The sequence below is a fragment of the Euprymna scolopes genome, chromosome 30, assembly GCF_053919585.1.
Source record: "Euprymna scolopes isolate OS-2025 chromosome 30, ASM5391958v1, whole genome shotgun sequence".
NCBI lineage: Eukaryota > Metazoa > Mollusca > Cephalopoda > Sepiida > Sepiolidae > Euprymna > Euprymna scolopes.
In genome coordinates this window covers 23,856,679-23,871,196 of record NC_136511.1, presented here as the reverse complement: position 1 = coordinate 23,871,196, position 14,518 = coordinate 23,856,679, and the positions used below count along the sequence as shown (strand labels likewise).

The window sequence follows — 14,518 nt, the reverse complement described above, 5'->3', positions numbered from 1 at the left end:
ATAATGAAAAGAATATGCTGTTGTCATATCCCTAGTCATAACATACAGTGAACATTAAATTACTAGTATATATATATATATATATATATATATATATATATATATATATATATATATATATATATATGCTAACTACATATTGAACTTAAACGGGTTTCATTACCATTTAATGTAATAATGATAACGATATTGAATTTCCAAGTTTAGGGGTGAAATGACGTACTCAAACTGAATGGTTTATATTTAAAGAGCGCATAGCGAGTAAGTTATGTTAGATTCTAACAGATTTATTCAAGATGTTATTTTGCTGATAAATTGCAGCAATAATGTGGATACGCAACGTGGGAGTAGAGCGATTGATAGTGAAAGGAGTCGCAACGCGTGCCATCTCCGTAGCATTGGAGAATGTCTATTTCGAAGCCGCTCAGAATTATGCTATCAATTACTCAGCATAAACACATTGACACACCGATTCTTATGATATCGCTGAAGTTAAGCACGTTGAACCTGGTCAGTATCAATAGGTAAGCATTTGGGAATATCAGGTGATGCATGTAGGTGGACGTCACAAACGGGTCGATACGCACGCGAGCTTTGTATTATTGGATAGAATTTAGTTCGAAGTCAGTTTTTTTTTTACACAGTGATCACCACTTATCAAGGCCCGTAAGCCAGTCAGGGGTAAGGGTTATTGCAAGTACATTACGTTAGTGTGGAGATTTGATGAAGTGTTTACTTAAGGGGGCGGTTCATTAGGAATTTGTTAACATTGGACTTGAAGACATCCAAGTTGTAGTCCTGTGGGAAGCAGGCAGACGGAACAGAGTTCCACAGGCGTGCAGTTCTAAGAAAGAAGCTTTGTTCATGGAATCCGCGTTTTAATTTAGGCCCAGATATAGAGTGGGGGAAATTTTTTACAGTGGATTCATCTAGACGGGTGTTTTTCGTGAAAGATTGGCGAGGGGGGACCAGAGATTGGAGTTCAGACGAGCACCTGCCATTAAAATAACGATAAAACAAGTATAGGCTCGCAACGTCTCTTCTGTGGGAGAGAGGTTGCAGAGTAGAGAAAAGGGCATCCCCCACTAAGCCACGATGTCTATTTTGTACTCTGTCAAGGCATGATAGGCTGTTTTTGGCCGCTCCTGCCCAGATATGGTTGTTAGAGTGCAAAACTGAGTAACACGTACATCAATTCTGTTGTCATGGTCGCTGGAAAGATGGTGGGGTCCTTCTACCGCTCCAGAAGATATCTCACTACGGATGCAATTCTCTATCTATATAAAAGCCAAGTACGTCCAAGGATGGAATACTGTTGCTATATCTGGGCAGGAGCTGCAAAAAACAGCCTATCCTGCCTTGACAGAGTACAAAATAGACTTCGTGGCTTAGTGGGGGATGCCCTTTTCTCTACCCTGAAACCTCTCTCCCACAGAAGAGACGTTGCGAGCCTGTCCTTGTTTTATCGTTATTTCCACGGCAGATGCTCGTCTGAACTCCAATCTATGGTCCCCCCTCGCCAATCTTTCACGAAAAACACCCGTCTAGCTGAATCCACTGTGAAAAAATTCCCCCACTCTATATCTGTGCCTAAATCAAAACGCAGATTCCATGAACAAAGCTTCTTTCTTAGAACTACACGCCTGTGGAACTCTGTTCCGTCTGCCTGCTTCCCTCCGGACTACAACTTGGATGTCTTCAAGTCCAACGTTAACAAATTCCTAATGAACCGCCCCCTTAAGTAAACATTTCAGCAAATCTCCTCACTAACGTAATGTACTTGCAATAACCCTTATCCCTGAGTGGCTTCCGGGCCTTGATAAGTGGTGATCACTGTGTAAAAAAAAAAGATTAAATATAAACATGTTGACACGATGTAAAACACCGCTGAGCTTGGCCAGTACCAGACGGTGATTGGCAATTGTAGAAGGGATTAATCAGTTTCCTGCAAGGAAAGCAGAAACCGAACTTCGTCAAACATCTAAGATTTTATATCCCTGCAAAAATTTAACCTTATCATATTCCCTGGCTGGGATAATAAAGCGAGTGTGAACCGCTTCTGAATTTGATATTCCTATGAAAATTCATCTTCCAAATAAAGCTGGATTAACCTGCCTACGGTGAATGCCGTTTCGGTATAAGGATTCCTGAATGACTCCTCACGTAAGCTCCGTATAACATTATGTGTCTTAGTACTCATGGTTGTTTATTTTTTTCCAGGGAGTCACCACTTATCAATTGCTTAGGATAAATGTTAATGATTGTAGTAATCTTTAATGGCTTAGATTGAGTAGCATTTGGTTTATTTAAGAGGACTTAAATAAACCAAATAGTACTCAAGAGTATCATTAATGGTGTAGATTGGGTAGAATGTTGCTTATTTAAGGGGAACGGTTCAACAAGAACTTGTTTATATTGGACTTGAAAGCTCCCATATTGTAATCGACCGGAAAGCAAGCTGGAGGAACAGTATTCCACATGCGGACAGTTCTATGGAAAAATCTTCGTTCATGGAATCTGCGTTTAGATTTAGGCACTGATAGAGAGTGTGGTACATTGTTGATAGTGGTTGTAGCTAGTCAAGTGTTTTTGTGAATGTTTGACAAGGGGTTCATAGATTGAAACGCAGGCGAGCATTTGTCATAAAATAACGATAGAGCAGAAACAGGCTCGCATCGTCTATTCTGCGTGAAAAAGGGTGCAGGGGGAAAAAAGAGCATCGCCATGGCCGACGCGCTGTACATATCTTGTATTATGTAAGCCTCGGTCTGCAACAAAAAAAAGCAACAACGATCCTGATAGATTTCAATGGCGTATTTGCAATTATTAAAATAGAGTAATACTTGAGAAAGACTAAGAATGTCTCTTCATGTGAAGGGGCTGACTCGACTACGAACTTCTTTTTTTGTTGCTTTTTTTTTTTTTTTGCTCTTACAAGGCAAGGAAAAGTGCGCTGAACGGTGTCATTCCATGTAGTAAACGAATGTCTTACCTCTGTCTGTCAAGCGTGTGTATAATCCATCTGCAAATAGAAAAAAGAGTAAAGTTGTAGCTAATAATTAAAGGTAGAGCACTTAAAATCTATACAAATAAACGTGACACTATGGCCATGATCTCTAAAACTAAATTTTACAAACAACTCTCTGTTACCCAACTCTAAAATACGTTATAGATATACGCAAGGTGTGTGCTACAAACCCTAATGTACATGAAATACAAATTTTGGCGCTGTTTTTCTAAAAGTAAACTTTACCCATCAGTTTTATGATAGATTAATTCACAACCCTTTATACGGTATATATGTTTTGCTGATTTGTAGAAGGAACATTTTAAACCACTGTATATTGTTATAACTTAAATATATCACCATGATTAATTTATAACTTTTTATTTTTGATTATTAAACAATAATTCTAATATTCTACAATGTTCTCACACATAAAGATCTGAAAACAACAATCTTTAGTCAACAGAAAGAGATAATGTTCGTCTTTATACACCACTACTAACCAAAGATTTCCTAGATTAATTAGGTTGGAAAAACTTGCCCCGGACTTCATATTTTCCTCACCAAAATTCTTCTGATTATCAATTGTTTAAAGGATTACACACCCATTTTGGTGGCCTTTACTTAAAATCAGTGTAACATAACGCGGGCATGCGTATGCTAATGCATACAAAATGACGCCACAAATAGAAATAATAAAGACTTTAAAAAAGAAGATGACGTTAGAGAACTTTCGAGATCACTTTAGAGATGTGGATGACATTCGAGAGCAAGTCCGAGAAAACGCTCACATGCGGGGTGTTAAAATCGTTACAGAAGAGACACGCGTGGCAGGAGAATGAAGAAATACACGTCGTTGCATAACAAAGAAAGTGAGTTGAAGTTCTTTTTTTATTTTTTGTCTGTGTTTGCGACTGGGGTTACAACGTGTTGGTCCGCGGACAATGTTAGACCAAGATGGGATATTAAATATGATTTAGATTCATATGGCACATAGAAACCTAAAGAATTTTACAAACTATGAATTATAGGCTCGTTTTCAGAGTGAATTAAATTAGAGAGAGAGAGCAAAAGTTATTGTTATCTATAAAGATTTTAAAAACATTCAAGATGCACTTGACCATCGGTAAAATAATGAAATATCATAGCTACTTTAAATAGAACATGCAAGTATAATTTTTGTTAATAGAAACTGGTCAGAACAAGACAGGACGCCACTAGATATAAAGAACAAATATACACTTTACAGATCCAGTTATTTCTTTGAAGAAGTTGTCAAAATTTTCTTTAGCAAAATTGTAAATATATTTGAAGGACCCATTTTTTAAACCAAAACAGGTATCAAAAAAATAGTATATAAATAAGAGTGCCAAACTGTGTTAATATAATGTTGTAACATTGCAGAAACAACCAAACAAAAATTGATAAATAAAAATTTGGGTCGGCATTTTTTCTTTTTTTAACAAAAGAATTTATTACCATTACAACTTAAAAAGGCTCTCACTGCCACATGTTCATTCCAATTGGTTCGCGTTTCTCTTTCCACCGACCGCACGCTCGCCACAGCCAGCCCATTCTTGCCATAACTTTACACCTCCGTTTCTATTGGCGCCGACTTTGTTTCTTCTCAAAAACGTTGTGTGCTTTTTTTCCTTTTTCCTGCAGACGCAAGTCCGAGCACATTTGCTAATTTGCATACGCGTTCAAACGCTGCTCCTGCTATTAATACGATCACTTGCCATCCATCCTCCGGCTGTTGCTTATATTTTATACGTTCTCATATGAACCCTGTTACAGTAGTAATTTCAATCGATAATTAAACACATCGATACATCGGCAAAAAAATTGTTACTTACTTTCTATGTTGTGCAGAGCTGAACCTGAAGTAAAAAAAGGAAAGAAAATATTTTGTAGAAATTTATTTATCACATCGAAAAAAGAAAAATATTTCATTCTCCAATTTATTTCACGTATCTTAAATATAAAAATATAAAATAATTCCACTGTTACACCTGGTATTTTCATTGTGAAGTTTGCTTAGCTACAAGCTGAATGCCCTGAATATGTCTCTAATTGCTAGTAACTGGTTGACCGAAACATGCTCAGGACTGTGTAGCAGTGTATTGTCGCTTATATAAAAAGAAAAAAAGAGTATATCTACGTTAAATTTCATTGGTTTCTTTAGATTATATATATATATATATATATATATATTTCTTTTCAAGAGAAATAAGGTAAAAAAAACGATAAAAGTGCTCGATATGTTAATAGAGCGGTATATAATTTTTTAATTTTTTTAATTTTTTAATTTTTTAATTTTTAATTTTTTTAATGTTTTAATTTCTTTAATTTTTTTAATTTTTAGTTAAAAATTTTTTTTTTTTAATTTTTTAATTTTTTTAATTTTTTAATTTTTTTAATTTATGGGCTCAATAAAAAATAAAAAATAACAAAATTATATATATATATATATATATATATATATATATATATATATATATATATATATATATATATATATATGAACAGGTGGTCACACAAATTTTGAAGACCATCATTTTTTTTTGTAATTTACATTACAAATTTTTAAACTGTAAACTTAAATTCAAGCAATTATATAAAAAATAATTTCATAAGATTAATAATAGATTCTCTATTGTGCAATGTAGATTACAATATATGATATACTAAATAATTGCGGAAAGAGGTGCGAAATTTCCTTCCGGTGCAGCATGATGGATCTTTGAGCAGGTAATCAATCAATTCAATTAAAAAATGGGCGATTTCAATGACAATAAAACATGGTGTGAAACACTCGTTGATTTCTATTCAATTCCAGGAAACGTCAGATTGTTGCCAGTATATATATATATATATATATATATATATATATATATATATATATATATATATATATATATATATATATTATAAATATTAAAGAATTAATAATTATAAAGTAATCTCAACCAGATGTAAGAGCTCGATAAAACCAAATAAGAGCAAACAGTTTATAAAACATGTTAAAAAAACACTTTGAAAAAGAGTTAAAAACATATTAAATTTGAAAAGGAAACACTTGATAAGTGGATAGTCCGTACTCCGCGGAGTTTAGAAGAAATACTTTCCTTCTCATGAGAGGATAGGAATTAGCAAAATGCAGGATTGGATTTTGCATCCAAAAGTATTTGATGAAACTACAATTAAGTCAAACATCTTACTTAATAACAAAAAGTGAAGCAGAGGTAATATGGTGAAGAAAAAGGTGATTTCACGTGAATGGATAGTCTGGTGAAAGGTAAATTATCCAATGTCGGTAAAATCAAAAATTTTAATCCAAGAAAATTAATTAAATTTACATTCGCACAAATAAAGTCCAAGGAAATCACTTAATTGGAAGATGCTCCAAAATAATCCAAAAGGCCGAATTCCATCGAATAATGCACAAATATGTACAAGGAAAAGGGGAAAAATTCCAATAATAATAAAAGAAAAGTAAGATATGCATTTGACACGGCTGCCGAGACATAATGTAATTTATTTTATATATATATATATATATATATATATATATATATATATATATATATAAAATAAATTACATTATGTCTATATATAATTTTTAATATATAATCATCCACCGATAAGAACCCTAAACCTCTACCTCTCACGGCTACTAAATACACCGCGTTTCTATTTTGTTAGCGATGTTTTACTTTTTGAATGAACTCAAATATTTATACGAAGGCGCATTTCTACCTAAATGTAAGTTGTAAATAACTTTTCCTTTGAACAATTTTGTACCCCCTAAATGGGGAGCGGCATATATATTATTTTTTTAATATAATTATCCACTGACACGTGTTTCTTCATTTACGGCTCATCAGAGCGGCTGAATCTAGCGAGATTCAAAATCTATAATATATATATATATATATATATATATATATATATATATATATATATATATAAGAAATAAATGTTGTATACATCTGTATAATATTATCAGAGTAATAAGGAAAATTAAACGGGAAAAAAATTATAATAAACCTCTTTAGGACATGGCATTTCAAACCTAAATTCTTCTCACCAGAAGTGTAGAATGGCCATAATTATACAAAATGCAAATATAGAAAAACTGAAATAATTAAATTTAGATATGAAACGAGAATAGAGAAAAAGGATAATATGATAAAAACAATATCTAGGGTCAATTGGAGGAGAAGTATATATGCTGGTAATAATATCATACGCCATGACCTAAAGAAGGGTTTTCTAAACGTAATTCTTTTCATTATTGTTCTGATGATATAATAAAGTTATACGTAACTTTTATTATTTATCTTTAATATATGTGTTTTCTCCTAATAATGCTGAGATTTATTTATCTTGATAAACTTTGCTTTGGTAAAAGATTCCTGTTGTAAAGCATAATTATATATATATATATATATATATATATATATATATATATATATAAAATTAAGTAGTAAGCTCTATATATGTATTGAGCAAATACTGACAAATTTAGGCATAAATTATATCTTCGTACATTAATTTATGTGATTGAATGAAGTAATCATATATATATATATATATATATATATATATATATATATATGGATATAAACACACACACACATATATGTGTTCGTGTATGTGTAATATATATATACATATATATATATATATATATATATATATATATATATATATATATATATATACAAACACTAATTTCTTATCGTTGAGCACTTCCAGTTGAATTAAAGTAATGTCTATATCACTCTGGTAGACGTTAAAAGGCATTTGAAAAACAAATGTTTAAAAATTCAACAGCATTTCTTCGCGGGTAACGGTAGCGTAATGGATTAGGTCCTTATTAATGAAGCCAGTGATAGCTTCTGTCGCCGGGCTCGACCGTGGCTACCGAGAGTAAAGAAGGCCGATGCACATGACAGCGTGACGTCATTATCAGATTAAGTTGTAGATATATGATCTAGGCTATCAACAGCAGTTTCCTTTAGTTTTCAGTTTGCTAACATGGTGTATTCTTGCGTTGTTCCAAATTACCGGGGAAATTATCAAAAAGGGCCCAAAGTACATACATTTTCTTTTCCTAAATTTTCTCAATTTGGATAGGTACCATTAGAAGGGAAAATGTTTATTCCATCCAACTATAGTAAAGTAAGTAATGCTATTTGTTTATAATTAAACGTGAATTTAATTAGAACTGTATTCAAGTACTTTTTTAACGTTTGATAACATGATACAAATAAAAGAAAAAAATCTTCGTTTCTTTTTCTCTCTTAATTTCCCCTCTCTGTCCTGCTCTAAGTAAATCTCTCGACCTAGTCCACAAATTCCAAAATTTCATCATGACAAGTTTCAAGAAAAAATACACGATTAAACCCGGTTCTCAAACTTCCAACGTAGACCCCTACTACCATGTCTCCTTCTCCCACACAAGGGCTCTTCGTTCTAACCTTCCAGAGGTTGAAACCCAATTACAGGAGACTAAACCAGACCTTTTATTTTTAAGTGAAACTGGCATTGGACAGGCTATTTCCCTAGATGAGTTTGCAATTTCAGGATACTCTAACTTAACTTCTAAATCTGACCCCCAAGATCGCCATGGGCATGGAATATGTGCCTATATTAAAGATAGCTTTCCATGTGGGAGGGACATCTCCAGGGAAGATCCTAACTTACCCTATATGTGCTTCCGGGTTGCTTTAGCTCACACTACTGCATTTATATTTACTCTCTATCGCCACCACAACAGCGGAGTTACTATCTTTCAAAGCATATCTGAGAAAATTGACCAAGTCCTTTCTACTTATCCTTCAGCTAACATTCACGTATGTGGAGACTTCAATGTTCACAACGTCGAATGGTTGACCCACTCAAACAAGACCGATGATGAGGGGAGGTTCTGTCATGATTTCTCCATTGGCTATGACCTCACTCAGATTGTTCAGGAACCTACCCGTGTGCCCGATAATGACGGCCAGTATGCGAGCCTACTAGACCTTTTTCTCACAACTTGCCCTGAACTATGTTCAGTTTCTGTTCTGTCGCCTCTTGGATCTTCCGACCACTCTGTTGTATCAATTAAGATAAAAATGAAATGTAATAAGTCCCCAGACGTACCTCTTCATCGTACAGTATATCGATACACTAAGGCTGACTGGGATAGCTTCCGTGCATTTATATCTGATCTACCTCTGCATTCCATGTTTAAAAAGGATGTGTCCTCTATAGTATTAGACCTAACTGAATGGTTAATTGTAGGTATTGACCATTTCATACCCTCTAAAAAGTTTCAGCAAAAACCTAACAGCCAGCCATGGTTCTCTCCAGAATGTGCTGCTGCTATTGCGCACAGAAATCACTTTTTCCACTGCTTCAAACGTAATAGATGTATGGAAACTAAAGCCGTTTTCAGGACTGCCAGCAACCATTGTAAGAAAGTAATAAGGAACGCAAGAGTGTTGTATGCTCAATCTGTTAAGTCCAAAGTAGCTGAGCAGCGGCTTGGTTCCCACCAGTTTTGGCAAATAGCAAACAGAATCCTGAACAGAAGTGTGTGCTCCATCCCAACTATTATCAATGGACCTGAGGTAATCTCGTCAGCATCAGACAAAGCCAAACTCTTTGTCAAGAACTTTGCAGCTAATTCTACCCTTTGCGACCAAGACCGCCAACCCCCAATATTTCCTCCTGTATCAGAAAACACGCTATGTGATATACGTATATCTGTACGTGATGTTGCGAAGCTAATCAAAAACCTTGATTCGAGTAAAGCAACTGGCCCTGATGGTATTCCAATTATAGTACTCAAAAAACTTCAACCTGAATTAGCGCCCATACTTACAAAACTGTTTAAACGTTGTCTTAAGGAGAATAGTTTCCCATCTCCCTGGAAAATCTCATCAGTATGCCCTGTATTTAAGAATTCAGGTGATCGCTCATCCCCCTCTCAGTACAGGCCAATAAGTCTCCTGTGCGTCATGAGTAAGTTGCTAGAATCTGTGTTAAATACAGAAGTAATCAAACATCTCAACAAAAATAACCTTCTTAGTGACACTCAATATGGTTTCCGTTCTGCTAGATCTACAGCAGATGTCCTTACAGTTATATCGCATAGGATTAGCAAATCTCTCGACGGTGGCAATCTTTCTAGGGCAATTGCTCTTGACATATCTAAAGCCTTTGATAGGGTATGGCATAAAGGTTTACTTCATAAGATCGCTAGCTATGGTATAGCTGGAAAAGTCTTCTCAATTATTAAATCATTTCTTTCTGATAGGTTCATAAGAGTAGTAGTTGAGGGGCAAAAATAAGAAGCTCACAGTATTAATGCCGGTGTCCCTCAGGGATCCATCCTGGGCCCAACTCTTTTCCTGATCTACATTAATGATCTTTCAAATCATATCCTTACATCATTTGTAGACATTTATGCTGAAGACACTACCATTTATGGTACCACATCTAAGACAGTAAACGACCAAGTTCTCTCCAATTCTCTCTCCTCTGATCTTGAGCACGTAGTACAATGGGGAAAGGAGTGGCTGGTTACTTTTAATGCATCTAAAACCAAGCTTCTCTCTTTACATCATCAACATTCTAATTCACATTTGTCATCAATTGAAATGAATGGCTCTCGTCTTCAGGAGGCCTCAAGTTTTGACAAGCTTCTGGGCTTGACCATTACTCCTGATCTTAAATGGAACACGTATATCAAATCTGTTGCCAAGGCCGTGGAAAAATGGTGGGATCTTTCTATCGATCCAGTAGATATATCACTGCTGATGCTATTCTCTACCTATATAAGAGCCAGGTACGTCCAAGGATGGAATACTGTTGCCACATCTGGGCAGGAGCTGCTAGAAAGGACTTGTCCTGCCTTGATAGAGTTCAAAATAGACTTCGTAGCCTCGTAGGAGATGTCCTTTTCTCCTCCTTGCAACCTCTATCTCACAGAAGAGATGTTGCGAGTTTGTCTCTGATGTATCGTTATTTTCATGGAAAGTGTTCAACTGAGCTTCAATCTATGGTCCCCCCTCGCCAAACTTTCACAAGAAACACTCGTCTAGCTAGAAACACTATCAATAATTTCCCGCACTCTTTATCTGTGCCTAAACCTAAACGTAGATTCCATGAACAAAGCTTCTTTCTTAGAACTGCACGCCTGTGGAATTGTCTTCCGTTTTCCTGCTTTCCGGCTGACTACAATATGGTTGTGTTCAAGTCTAAAGTAAATAAGTTCTTGATGAGCCGTTCCATATAAGTTATTAAATTTACCAAATTTTCATTACTAATGATTACTATATTGACCAATTTCTACTGTACACTCTTTAACCCTTATCCTTGAGTGGCCTCTGGGCCTTGATAATGTAGTGATGCCTTTGTAAAAAAAAAATAACATTGTTAATATGAATTAAAGTACTTTCATAACGTTTGATAACATTGTTAATATAAATTAAAGAAACAATACATTACATACATTAAATATTATGTTGATATTTTGAACTGTTTATTTTCTTATAAGGCTAAAAAGTCTATCAGGAAGGTTGAAAATTTAATTTAATTTTGTTTTAGTTTTGAAAATTATAAACAAATAATTTTTACATCAGAATAATTGTCAAAAATGTCTTTTTAGTAATGAATAAAACCTTTTATTGAGTATTTCCAAATTAATTTGAAGTTCTATATTTTTTTCTAAAGACAGTTTGAAAATTATTTACCACGCAGCTATTAATGAAGTTAGCCGTGACTGAGCGTTGTATATTAAAATTGATTGTTTCTTTTTAAAATTATAAACAAAAAATTTTTACATGAAAATAATTGTCAAAGTGTCTTTTTAATTATAAATAAAACCTTTCATTCAGTATTTCCAAATTATTTTGAAGTTCTATATTTTTTTTCTGAAGTCGGTTTGAAAATTATTCACCACGCGACTGTTAATGAAATTACCAGTGACTGAGCGTTATATATTAAAATTGATTGTTTCTTTTTAAAATTATAAACAAATAATTTTTACATGAGAATAATTGTCAAAAATATTGTTTTTTAAATTTATTTACTTGCCTCCCCACGAGGGCACAGTAAGACACAAGGTCGGTTTTTAATGTGGAAAATCTAGCTCCCCAAAAAGGGGCACTCTGGATAGGAAAAAATAAAATAAAAATTGTGTCAGTCATGAAGGATTTCTCCTCCACTGACCGAGGACAGAACAAATGAAGGGCAGCATCAGAACAGATACTACACTGTGATTATTATTATTGTAAATGTTTGTTTACTGTCTTTTCTGATATTTTAACAATAGTTTACATTATGGTATGAATGTTTTCTTTAATTATGTTTTTAGGAATGTGAGCATCATTTTCGGCCTGAGGATGTAATAAAGAGGCCGTCAAGATTCGATGATAAAACGTTGTGAAATAAACACGCAAGATGAGAATATTAGTCCGAATAATCTCCAAAGTTCCAAAAAGTAACATTTAACCCATATGATTTTTCTCTCAATTAAATTTAAAAAATATTTCTGCAGTAGTAACGTTTGTTTGTTTGTTTGTATTTAAATTATTTGTTTTATTTCAAATTTTGTATTTTATCGTTTGTTTTCATTCTTAAAATTATTTATCGTTTGTTTTCACTTTTAAAATTATTCATCGTTGGTGTTTAATATGTTATGCAATTCTTTGTTCCCATAATTCATAATTCACTTTTATCAGTATTAAATTGTATATGACTTTAAAATTACTTACTTTCACATAGATAATATGTATATTTTATATTGAATAAAGTTCCGTTTCAGTATTAATCAAACTGTGTTCCTTTTTCTTTTTAAAAATGTTTTATTGATCTTTTTCGAATGGCCCTGATATAGTACTGACAGTCCGACAAATCTTACCTACATTGCCTGCAGACATTTTTTAGTTAACAGGCTTCTTTTTACTCTCGGTGGCCGTGGCTCGACTCTATCGACTACTGTTACTCGTGAAACTGTGCACTGATGACTTCGAAAGGATGAAACACTAGTGTATGTATGGCACTTTATTATTCTTATAGTAAATAATTATATATATATATATATATATATATATATTTTATTGGTAGAAATTATTAAGTGTGTCTACCAAAAGAGTGTTCAATGTTTAGACAGAGCCAAAATAAGTTAATTTAGTATACAAACAAATGGCTACACATAGGAATACATGTTTCAGCGAAAACCCAGTAAGGGAATCGCTTCGTCAGGCCAAGGACATCTCTGTATATATATAATAAGGACAGACTTTTAGGCATCCAATACATAAATTTAATGGGCACCTCAAGCATTATCTGAAACCAAAATATTTGAATTGCTGGAACATGTAATATTTTTATTTACGAATGTGTGGCTGGCGAACAAGAAAAGGGTCTTGTGCCAATACATTTGGAACCGGTATCAGGATCCGTTTTCCTCTGACCCTCTCTGATTATGAGTGAGAGGCGCGGCAAAGGCCGAACTACAATAAAATATGAGAGAGGAAGTATTGGTTCGATGCTGATCTTTTATTACCTGTGCTATACCTTCCCTGACTTCATATGCAATCTGAGCTTGTCTACAGTTCATGTCGAGATTAAAAAAATATCTTGTGTGTTAACAAGCACATGCAGATTAAACAGTGATAAGGATCGTTTTTGATGAGATTCGAGGTGGACTTCATGCAGACCAAACGTGCCTGAGGAACTATACCTGAGCGTATGTGTAACTTGTTTAAGAACAAATAACAACAGCCAATCTGAAGCTAAATAAGTATGCGTGCATCTATACATAACGAAAACGGTACACAAAAGCTAAGATTGAAACAACAAAACAATATTAGTGTAGTACTAGAGTTGGATGCATTTTAAAATGGGTGAAAACTATAATCCGCGCACTTACCAATTAGGTCTTCAAAGAATTGTGCACTTGGGTTCGACTGGATTGCGGGTGCTGCAACTGGGCTGGATAGTTTACCCAGATTTCCTGCTGCATATAAAAAACACGCGGATAAATAATTAAATACCTGTGTAACAAGGTGCAGACGTAGGTATGGTATCTGTATGCAAATGGTCGAGTCGTATGCTAAGTGATGTCACGGCAAGGAAAAAGAAAAGGATTATAAAAATCGCATTAAATGTCAAACCGGAATTCCTCATATGATTACGTGTGTAAAGTACGATGTGTCTTCAATAGGTTTTTAGACCCTTTTCATATAGGAACTGTTATTGATAGACAACGCATTAACTCTAATCCCTTTCGAAGTAATCTCCACCGGTTGCAATGCATTTGTTGTCCCGTTCGAAAACCATCATCGTCTCACTTGTCTCATATCGACTTCAAGGTCTTCCTTCGGCTTAGGGAATAAGCAAAAGCCACAGGGAGCAAAGTCTGGACTATAGGGAGGGTGAGGAACTCTCTTGGGGCCCATCTTGGTCAAATAATCTGTGATAAAGATGAAATCGTGGACTGCACCCTTG

The 14,518-nt window shown here is 34.3% G+C and overlaps 1 protein-coding gene across 50 annotated transcripts in view; it reads right to left on the bottom strand.

Annotated features, from left to right (window-relative positions):
* Positions 1-14,518, bottom strand: part of LOC145254714 (uncharacterized) — a 269,962-nt gene that overhangs the window by 172,854 nt on the left and 82,590 nt on the right. For all 50 annotated transcript variants that reach the window (XR_013863794.1, XR_013863796.1, XR_013863795.1 and 47 more), the window contains exons 16-18: positions 13,941-14,027; positions 4,864-4,887; positions 2,993-3,022 (exon numbers count right to left, since the gene is read on the bottom strand). Coding sequence is in view for 47 of the 50 variants with exons in the window: in XM_080113386.1 (XP_079969512.1) it covers positions 2,993-3,022; positions 4,864-4,887; positions 13,941-14,027 (141 nt within the window). In the remaining 3 variants the exon portion in view is untranslated. The remainder of the gene's footprint in view (positions 1-2,992; positions 3,023-4,863; positions 4,888-13,940; positions 14,028-14,518) is intronic.